At 46.7% G+C, this 10,705-nt stretch overlaps 1 protein-coding gene across 1 annotated transcript in view; it reads left to right on the top strand.

Moving 5' to 3' along the window:
- The window catches only part of LOC310669928 (uncharacterized protein), a gene marked incomplete at both ends in the record, with an annotated part of 20,046 nt that continues 9,341 nt past the window's right edge, over positions 1 to 10,705 (top strand). The window contains 4 exons of the mRNA XM_083424393.1: positions 1 to 51; positions 4,009 to 4,086; positions 4,168 to 4,219; positions 10,341 to 10,469. Coding sequence (XP_083280519.1) covers positions 1 to 51; positions 4,009 to 4,086; positions 4,168 to 4,219; positions 10,341 to 10,469 — 310 coding nt within the window. The remainder of the gene's footprint in view (positions 52 to 4,008; positions 4,087 to 4,167; positions 4,220 to 10,340; positions 10,470 to 10,705) is intronic.

Here is a 10,705-nt window from a genome sequence, read left to right as displayed (position 1 = left end):
ATGGACCTGGGTGCGGGAGAGGACCCCGAGGAGAACTGGCCCGGGGAGAAGGTGCATTGGGGGATTTCCGGGAAGTTTCCTGGCCATTTCCTGTCTGTTTCCAGGAAGTTTCTTGTCTGTTTCCTGTCTATTTCCAGGAGGTTTCCTGTCTGTTTCCTGGGAGTTTCTTGTCTGTTTCCTGTCTACTTCCAAGGAGTTTCCAGTCTATTTCCTGTCTGTTTCTAGGGAGCTTCCTGTTTCTTTATTGTCAACTTCCAGGGAGTTTCCTGTCTATTTCCTGTCTGTTTCCTGGGAGTTTCTTGTCAATTTCCTGCCTATTTCCAGGAGCTTTCCTGTCTATTTCCAGGCAGTTTCCTCTCTATTTCCTGTCTATTTCCAGGGAGTTTCTTGTCTATTTCCTGTCTGTTTCATGGGAGTTTCTTGTCAATTTCCTGGGAGTTTCCTGTCTATTTCCTGTCTATTTCCAGGGAGTTTCCTGTCTATTTCATGTCCATTTCCAGGAGGCTTCCTGCCTATTTCTTGTGTATTTCCAGGGAGTTTCCTGTCGATTTCATCTCAGTTTCCTGTCTGTTTCCTGGGAGTTTCCTGTCCATTTCCTGTCTATTTCCAGGAGGTTTCCTGCCTATTTCTTGTCTACTTCCAAGGAGTTTCCAGTCTATTTTCTGTCTATTTCCCGGATGTTTCCTGTTTATTTCCTGTCTATTTCCAGGAGGTTTCCTGCCTCTTTCTTGTCTATTTCCAGGGAGTTTCCTTTCTATTTCCTGTCTATTTCTAGGCAGTTTCCTGTCTGTTTCCTGTCTATTTCCAGGGAGTTTTCTGTCTATTTCCAGGCAGTTTCCTGTCTATTTCCTGACTATTTTCAGGAGATTTCCTGCCTATTTCTGGTCTATTTCCAGGGAGTTTCCTGTCTATTTCCTGTCAGTTTCCTGTCTATTTCCTGTCTGTTTCCTGGAAGTTTCCTGTCTGTTTCCAGGAGGTTTCCTGCCTCTTTCTTGTCTATTTCCAGGGAGTTTCCTGTCTGTTTCCAGGAAGTTTCTTGTCTGTTTCCTGTCGATTTCCAGGGAGTTTCCTGCCTATTTCCAGGGAGTTTCCTGTCTATTTCCTGTCAGTTTCCTGTCTGTTTCATGGGAGTTTCTTGTCAATTTCCTGGTTATTTCCAGGAGGTTTCCTGTCTATTTCCAGGGAGTTTGCTGTTTATTTCCTGTTTATTTCCTGGGATTTTCCTGTCTACTTCCTGTCTATCTCCAGGAGGTTTCCTGCCTCTTTCTTGTCTATTTCCAGGGAGTTTCCTGCCAATTTCCTGTCTATTTCCAGGCAGTTTCCTATATACTTCCTGTCCATTTCCAGGGAGTTTCCTGCCTATTTCTTATATATTTCCAGAGAGTTTCCTGTCTGTTTCCAGGGAGTTTCCTGTTTATTTCCTGTTTATTTCCTGGGAGTTTCCTGTTTATTTCTAGGCAGTTTCCTGTCTGTCTATTTCCAGGCAGTTTCCTGTTTATTTCCTATTTCCAGGAGGTTTCCTGCCTCTTTCTTGTCTATTTTCAGGGAGTTTCCTGTCTGTTTCCAGGACGTTTCTTGTCTGTTTGGTGACTATTTCCAGGGAGTTTCCTGTCTATTTCCTGTCAGTTTCCTGTCTATTTCCTGTCTGTTTCCTGGAAGTTTCCTGTCTGTTTCCAGGAGGTTTCCTGCCTCTTTCTTGTCTATTTCCAGGGAGTTTCCTGTCTGTTTCCAGGAAGTTTCTTGTCTGTTTCCTGTCGATTTCCAGGGAGTTTCCTGCCTATTTCCAGGGAGTTTCCTGTCTATTTCCTGTCAGTTTCCTGTCTGTTTCATGGGAGTTTCTTGTCAATTTCCTGGTTATTTCCAGGAGGTTTCCTGTCTATTTCCAGGGAGTTTCCTGTTTATTTCCTGTTTATTTCCTGGGATTTTCCTGTCTACTTCCTGTCTATCTCCAGGAGGTTTCCTGCCTCTTTCTTGTCTATTTCCAGGGAGTTTCCTGCCAATTTCCTGTCTATTTCCAGGCAGTTTCCTGTATAATTCCTGTCCATTTCCAGGGAGTTTCCTGCCTATTTCTTAGATATTTCCAGAGAGTTTCCTGTCTGTTTCCAGGGAGTTCCCTGTTTATTTCCTGTTTATTTCCTGGGAGTTTCCTGTTTATTTCTAGGCAGTTTCCTGTCTGTCTATTTCCAGGCAGTTTCCTGTTTATTTCTTGTCTATTTCCAGGAGGTTTCCTGCCTCTTTCTTGTCGATTTCCAGGGAGTTTCCTGTCTGTTTCCTGGGAGTTTCCTGTCAATTTATTGTCAGTTTCCTGTCTGTTTCCTGTCAGTTTCTTGTCTGTTTCCAGGAGGTTTCCTGCCTATTTCTTGTCTGATTCCAGGGAGTTTCCTGTCTATTTCCTGTCTGTTTCCAGGGAGTTTCCTGTCTATTTACAAGGAGCTTACTGTCTATTTCCTGTCCATTTCCAGGAAGTTTCCTGGTTATTTCCTGTCTATTTCCAGGAGGTTTCCTGCCTCTTTCTTGTCCATTTCCAGGGAGTTTACTGTCTGCTTGCAGGAGGTTTCTTGTCTGTTTCCTGACTATTTCCAGGAAGTTTCCTGGATATTTCCTGCCTATTTCCAGGCAATTTCCTATTTCCAGGGAGTTTCCTGTCTATTTCCTGTCTACTTCCAAGGAGTTTCCAGTCTATTTCCTGTCTATTTCCAGGCAGTTTCCTGTCTATTCCCTGTCTATTTTCAGGGAGTTTCCAGTCTATTTCCTGTCTATTTCCGGGAGTATCCTGTCTATTTCCTCAGAGTTTCCTATCTATTTCAAGGCAGTTTCCTGTCTATTTCCAGGGAATTTCCTGTCTATTCCCCACAAGCCAGCAACTCAGGGAGTTTCCAATTTCCAGGGAGTTTCCTGTCTATTTCCAGGCAGTTTCCTGTCTACTTCCTGTCTATTTCCAGGGAGTTTCCTGTCTATTTCCAGGGTGTTTCCTGTCTATTTACTGACTATTTCCAGGCAGTTTCATGTCTATTTCCAGGGCGTTTCCTGTCTATTTCCTGTCTATGTCCAGAGAGTTTCCTGTCTATTTCCAGGGCGTTTCCTGTCTATTTCCATGGAGTTTCCTGTCTTTTTCCAGGGACTTTCCTGTCTATTCCCTGCCTATTTCCAGGGAGTTTCCTCTGTATTTCCTGTCTATTTACAGGGAGTTTCCTGTCTGTTTCAGGCAGTTTCCTGTCTATTTCCCGCAAGCAGAAAGGTAGCAACCCCCTGGAAATAGACAGGAAATAGACAGGAAACTCCCTGGAAATAGACAGGAAACGCCCTGGAAAGAGACAGGAAATAAACAGGAAACTCCCAGGAAAGAGACAGGAAACTCCCTGGAAAAAGACAGGAAACAGACAGGAAACTCCCTGGAAATAGACAGGAAATAGACAGGAAACGCCCTGGAAAGAGACAGGAAACACCCTGGAAATAGACAGGAAACGCCCTGGAAATAGACAGGAAATAGACAGGAAACTCCCTGGAAATAGACAGGAAACTCCCTGGAAATAGGAAACTCCCAGGAAATAGACAGGAAATAGACAGGAAACGCCCTGGAAATAGACAGGAAACTCCCTGGAAATAGACAGGAAACTACCTGGAAATAGACAGGAAATAAACAGGAAACGCCCTGGAAACAGACAGGAAACTCCCTGAGCTGCTGGCTTCCTGCTTGCGGGGAAACTCACTGGAAATAGATAGGAAATAGAGAGGAAACTCCCAGGAAATAGACAGGAAACCTCCTGGAAATAGACAGATAATAAACAGGAAACTCCCTGGAAGTAGACAGGAAGTAGACAGGAAACTCCCTGGAAATGGACAGGAAACGCCCTGGAAATAGACAGGAAACGCCCTGGAAATAGATAGGAAACTCCCTGGAAATACACAGGAAATAGGCAGGAAGCTCCCTGAGCTACTTCCTTTCTCCTTGCGGTTCCCACACTAAAATTCCAGGAAATAGACAGGAAACTCCCTTTCTGCTTCCAGGCCCTGATCGACTTCCCGCCCCGCGGACTGCGGCGCCGGCGCCAGCCGGCCTTCCTCGAACCCGCGCCGCACACCAGGGTGAGTCTCCCCTTCCCTTCTGGCGCCGGGTGCGAAACCGGGTGCAAAACGCGCTACAACTCCCGTCTCTTTCGCCCGCAGTACGTCGACGACGGCAGGATTCCCATCCAGCACCGGGGAGTCGCTCTGCAAAGTAAGGCGCCGGCACCGGGTGCGAAAGGTTGCGGGTTCGAGGGTCGGGAAGTGTAGTGTGGGAAACGTAGCGCGCAATTGGATGGGGATCCAGCAGAAGGTTGAGGTTCAGGTTCAGGTCCTGGGTTCAAGTTTTGGGTCCCGGGTTCGAGTTTCAAGTCCCACGTCCGAGTTTTGGGTTGTGGTTCCGGGTTCATTTTTTGGGTCCCGGGTTCAAGTTTTGGGTTCCGGGTTCAAGTTTCAGGTCTTGGGTTCGGGTTTCAGGTCCCAGGTCCGAGTTTTGGGTTCTGGTCCCAGGTTCAAGTTTCGGGAACCTTAGCGCGCAATTGGACGGGGATCCAGGGGAAGGTTGCGGGTTTGAGGGTGGGAATTGTTTATTTCCTGTCTATTTCCAGGGAGTTTCCTGTTTATTTCCTCTCTATTTCCAGGGAGTTTCCTGTTTATTTCCTCTCTATTTCCAGGGAGTTTCCTGTTTATTTCCTCTCTATTTCCAGGGAGTTTCCTGTTTATTTCCTGTCTATTTCCAGGGAGTTTCCTGTTTATTTCCTCTCTATTTCCAGGGAGTTTCCTGTTTATTTCCTGTCTATTTCCAGGGAGTTTCCTGCCTATTTCCTGTCTATTTCCATGGAGTTTCCTGTTTATTTCCTCTCTATTTCCAGGGAGTTTCCTGTTTATTTCCTCTCTATTTCCAGGGAGTTTCCTGTTTATTTCCTGTCTATTTCTGGGGAGTTTCCTGTCTATTTCCAGGGAGTTTCCTGTCTCTTTCCTGGCAGTTTCCTGTCTATTTCCAGGGTATTTCCTGTCTATTCCCCACAAGCAGAAAGCCAGCAGCTCAGGGAGTTTCCTGTCTGTTTCCTATTTCCAGGGAGTTTCCTGTCTATTTCCAGGGAGTTTCCTGCCTATTTCCTGTCTATTTCCAGGGAGTTTCCTGTCTATTTCCTGTCTATTTCCTGGGAGTTTCCTGTCTATTTCCAGGGAGTTTCCTGCTTATTTCCAGGGCGTTTCCTGTTTATTTCCTGTCTCTTTCCAGGAAGTTTCCTGTCTATTTCCTGTCCATTTCCTGGGAGTTTCCAGTCTCTTTCCAGGGAGTTTCCTTTCTATTTCCTGCCTATTTGCAGGCAGTTTCCTGTCTATTTCCCGCAAGCAGAAAGGTAGCAACCCCCTGGAAACAGACAGGAAATAGGCAGGAAGCTCCCTGGAAATAGGCAGGAAATAGACAGGAAACTCTCTGGAAATAGGAAATAGGCAGGAAATAGGCAGGAAACACCCTGGAAATGGGCAGGAAATAGACAGGAAACCCCCTGGAAATAGACAGGAAATAGGCAGGAAGCTCCCTGGAAATAGGCAGGAAATAGGAAACTCCCTGAGCAGGAAATAGACTGGAAACTCCCTGGGAATAGACAGGAGATAGACAGGACACTTCCTGGAAATAGGCAGGAAATAAACAGGAAACTCCCTGGAAATACTGGAAATAGACAGGAAACTCCCTGGAAATAGACAGGAAACTCCCTGGAAATAGACAGGAAACTGCAGGAAATAGGCAGGAAATGCCCTGGAAATAGACAGGAAACTCCCTGGAAATAGACAGGAAACTGCCAGGAAATAGACAGGAAATAGACAGGAAATAGAGAGGAAACTCCCTGGAAATAGACAGGAAATAGGCAGGAAACTACCTGGAAATAGACAGGAAACTTCCTGGAACTAGACAGGAAACTCCCTGGGAACAGACAGGAAACTCCCTGGAACTAGACAGGAAATAGACAGGAAACTCCCTGGAACTAGATAGGAAAATAGACAGGAAACTCCCTGGAACTAGACAGGAAATAGGTAGGAAACTCCCTGGAAATAGACAGCGAACAGAGAGGAAACTCCCTGGAAATAGACAGAAAATAAACAGGAAATTTCCTGGAAATAGACAGGAAACTCCCTGGAAATAGACAGGAAATAGACAGGAAACGCCCTGGAATTAGACAGGAAATAGACAGGAAACTCCCTGGAAATAGACAGGAAACTCCCAGGAAATAGACAGGAAATAGGCAGGAAACATCCTGGAAATAGACAGGAAATCAACAGGAAACTCCCTGGAAATAGACAGGAAATAAACAGGAAACTCCCTGGTAATAGACAGGAAATCCCTGGAAATAGACAGGAAATAAACAGGAAACTCCCTGGAAATAGACAGGAAACTCCCTGGAAATAGACAGGAAACTCCCTGGCAATAGACAGGAAACTCCCTGGAAATAGACAGGAAATAGACAGGAAACTCCCTGGAAATAGACAGGAAATAGGCAGGAAACCCCTAGGAAACTGCCAGGAAATAGGCAGGAAACCTCCTGGAAATAGACAGGAAATAAGACAGGAAACTTCCTGGAAATAGGAAATAGCGCGGCGCCCTTTTCTCCCCGCAGTGGCGCCGTCACCGGAGGAGTGCGCCTGCCCCGAGCCGCTGGCCAAGGGGACGCTGGTGGCCATGGTGGCCGTCCTGGCCTTTCTAGGCTTCTTCTCGACCTCGGTCTTGTTGGTGGTGGCCGTCTGCCTGCTATTTCCTATTTCCTGTCTATTCCCAGGGAGTTTCCTGTCTATTTCCTGTCTATTTCCAGGGAGTTTCCTGTCTATTTCCTGGGAGTTTCCAGGGAGTTTCCTTCCTATTTCCAGGCAGTTTCCTGTCTCTTTCCCGCAAGCAGAAAGGTAGCAACCCCCTGGAAATAGACAGGAAACTCCCTGGGAATAGACAGGAAATAGACAGGAAACGCCCTGGGAGTAGACAGGAAATAGGCAGGAAACACCCTGGAAATAGGAAATAGGCAGGTAACACCCTGGAAATAGACAGGAAATAGACAGGAAATAGGCAGGAAATGTCCTGGAAATAGATAGGAAATAGACAGGAAACGTCCTGGAAATAGGCAGGAAATTGCCAGGAAATAGAGAGGAAATAGACAGGAAACTCCCAGGAAATTGACAGGAAATAGGCAGGAAACGCCCTGGAAATAGGCAGGAAATAGGCAGGAAACGCCCTGGAAATAGACAGGAAACTCCCTGGAAATAGACAGGAAACTGCCAGGAAATAAACAGGAAACTCCCTGAGCTGCTGGCTTTATGCTTGTGGGGAACAGACAGGAAACTCCCTGGAAATAGAGAGCAAACTCCCTGGAAATAGACAGGAAACTCCCTGGAAATAGACAGGAAACTTCCTGGAAATAGACAGGAAATAAACAGGAAACTCCCTGGAATGAGACAGGAAATAAACAGGAAACGCCCCAGAAATAGACAGGAAATAAACAGGAAATAGACAGGAAACTCCCTGGAAATAGACAAATAAGAGGCAGGAAACCCCCTGGAAATAGACAGGAAATAAACAGGAAACTCCCTGGAATGAGACAGGAAATAAACAGGAAACGCCCAGGAAATAGACAGGAAACTTCCTGGAAATAGGCAGGAAATAGACAGGAAACTTCCTGGAAATAGGAAATTGGGCGGCGCCCTTTTCTCCCCGCAGTGGCGCCGTCGCCGGAGGAGTGCGCCTGCCCCGAGCCGCTGGCCAAGGGGACGCTGGTGGCCATGGTGGCCGTCCTGGCCTTTCTAGGCTTCTTCTCGACCTCGGTCTTGTTGGTGGTGGCCGTCTGCCTGCTATTTCCTGTTTCTATTTCCTGCCTATTTCCAGGCAGTTTCCTGTCTATTTCCTGCCTATTTCCAGGGACTTTCCTGCCTATTTCCTGTCTATTCCCAGGGAGTTTCCTTCCTATTTCCAGGGTGTTTCCTGTTTATTTCCTGTCTCTTTCCAGGGAGTTTCCTGTCTATTTCCAGGGAGTTTCCTGCCTATTTCCTGTCTATTTCCAGGGAGTTTCCTGTCCATTTCCTGTCTCTTTCCATGGAGTTTCCTGTCTATTTCCAGGGAGTTTCCTGTCTATTTCCTTTCTATTTCCTGCCTATTTCCAGGCAGTTTCCTGTCTATTTCCCGCAAGCAGAAAGGCAGCAACCCCCTGGAAATAGACAGGAAAGGCCCTGGAAATAGACAGGAAACTCCCTGGAAATAGACAGGAAACTCCCTGGAAATAGACAGGAAATAACCAGGAAACTTCCTGGAAATGGACAGGAAACTCCCAGGAAATTGACAGGAAATAAGAAACTCCTGGAAATAGACAGGAAATAGGCAGGAAACGCCCTGGAAATAGACAGGAAATAGGCAGAAAACACCCTGGAAATAGACAGGAACCTCCCAGGAAATAGACAGGAAATAAACAGGAAACTCCCTGGAAATAGACAGGAAATAAACAAGAAACTCCCCTGGAAATAGACAGGAAACTCCCTGAAAATAGACAGGAAATAGACAGGAAACGCCCTGGAAATAGACAGGAAATAGACAGGAAACTCCCTGGAAATAGACAGGAAATAGGCAGGAAACGCCCTGGAAACAGACAGGAAATAGACAGGAAACTCCCTGGAACTAGACAGGAAATCAACAGGAAACTCCCTGGAAATAGACAGGAAACTCCCTGGAAATAGACAGGAAATGAACAGGAAACTCCCTGGAAATAGACAGGAAATCAACAGGAAACTCCCTGGAAATAGACAGGAAATAGACAGGAAATAGGCAGGAAACTCCCTGGAAATAGACAGGAAACTCCCTTGAAAATAGACAGGAAATAGGCAGGAAACGCCCTGCAAATAGACAGGAAACGCCCTGGAAATAGACAGGAAATAGACAGGAAACTCCCTGGAAATAGACAGGAAATAGACAGGAAACGCCCTGAGCAGGAAATAGACAGGAAACTCCCTGAGCTACTTCCTTTCCGCTTCCAGGAAATAGACAGGAAGCTCCCTGGAAATAGGCAGGAAATAGGCAGGAAACACCCTGGAACTAGAATAGAAATAGACAGGAAACTGCCAGGAAATAGTCAGGAAACTCCCAGGAAATAGACAGGAAACTCCCTGGAAATAGACTGGAAACTCCCTGGAAATAGACAGGAAACTCCCTGGAAATAGACAGGAAATAGACAGGAAACTTCCTGGAAATAGGAAATTGGGCGGCGCCCTTTTCTCCCCGCAGTGGCGCCGGCGCCGGAGGAGTGCGCCTGCCCCGAGCCGCTGGCCAAGGGGACGCTGGTGGCCATGGTGGCCGTCCTGGCCTTTCTAGGCTTCTTCTCGACCTCGGTCTTGTTGGTGGTGGCCGTCTGCCTGCTATTTCCTATTTCTATTTCCTGCCTATTTCCGGGCAGTTTCCTGCCTATTTCCTGCCTATTTCCAGGGAGTTTGCTGTCTATTTCCAGGGAGTTTCCTGCCTATTTCCTGTCTATTCCCAGGTAGTTTCCTGCCTATTTCCTGTCCATTTCCAGGGAGTTTCCAGACTCTTTCCAGGGAGTTTCCTGTCTCTTTCCCGCAAGCAGAAAGGTAGCAACCCCCTGGAAATAGACAGGAAATAGACAGGAAACTCCCTGGGAATAGACAGGAAACTCCCTGGAAATAGACAGGAAACTGCCAGGAAATAGTCAGGAAACTCCCTGGAAATAGACAGGAAACTCCCTGGAAATAGACAAGAAACCTCCTGGAAATAGACAGACAATAGGAAACTCCCTGGAAATAGACAGGGAATAGACAGGAAACTATCTAGAAATAGGCAGGAAACTTCCTGGAAATAGACAGACAATAGGAAACTCCCTGGAAATAGACAGGGAATAGACAGGAAACTACCTGGAAATAGACAGGAAATAGACAGGAAATAGACAGGAAACTCCCTGGAAATAGACAGGAAACTCCCTGGGAATAGACAGGAAATAAACAGGAAACTCCCTGGAAATAGACAGGAAATAGACAGGAAGCTCCTTGTAAATAGACAGGAAACTCCCTGGAAATAGACAGGAAATAGGCAGAAACGCCCTTGAAATAGACAGGAAATAAACAGGAAACTCCCTGGAAATACTGGAAATAGACAGGAAACTCCCTGGAAATAGACAGGAAACTCCCTGGAAATAGACAGGAAACTGCCAGGAAATAGGCAGGAAACGCCCTGGAAATAGACAGGAAACTCCCTGGAAATAGACAGGAAACTGCCAGGAAATAGACAGGAAATAGACAGGAAACTTCCTGGAAATAGGAAATTGGGCGGCGCCCTTTTCTCCCCGCAGTGGCGCCGCCGGAGGAGTGCGCCTGCCCCGAGCCGCTGGCCAAGGGGACGCTGGTGGCCATGGTGGCGGTCCTGTCTATTTCCTGCCTATTTCCAGGCAGTTTCCTGTCTCTTTCCCGCAAGCAGATAGGTAGCAACGCCCCGGGAAATAGGCAGGAAATAGACAGGAAGCTCCCTAGAAATAGGCAGGAAATAGACAGGAAACGCCCTGGAAATAGACAGGAAATAGGCAGGAAACTCCCTGGAAATAGGCAAGACGTAGGCAGGAAACCTCCTGGAAATAGACAGGAAACTCCCTGGAAATAGACAGGAAATAGACAGGAAGCTCCCTGGAAATAGGCAGGAAATAGACAGGAAACGCCCTGG

Source organism: Podarcis tiliguerta (genome assembly GCF_965153285.1).
Source record: "Podarcis tiliguerta genome assembly, chromosome: Z".
Lineage (NCBI taxonomy): Eukaryota > Metazoa > Chordata > Lepidosauria > Squamata > Lacertidae > Podarcis > Podarcis tiliguerta.
This window is presented reverse-complemented; position numbering and strand designations above follow the sequence as displayed.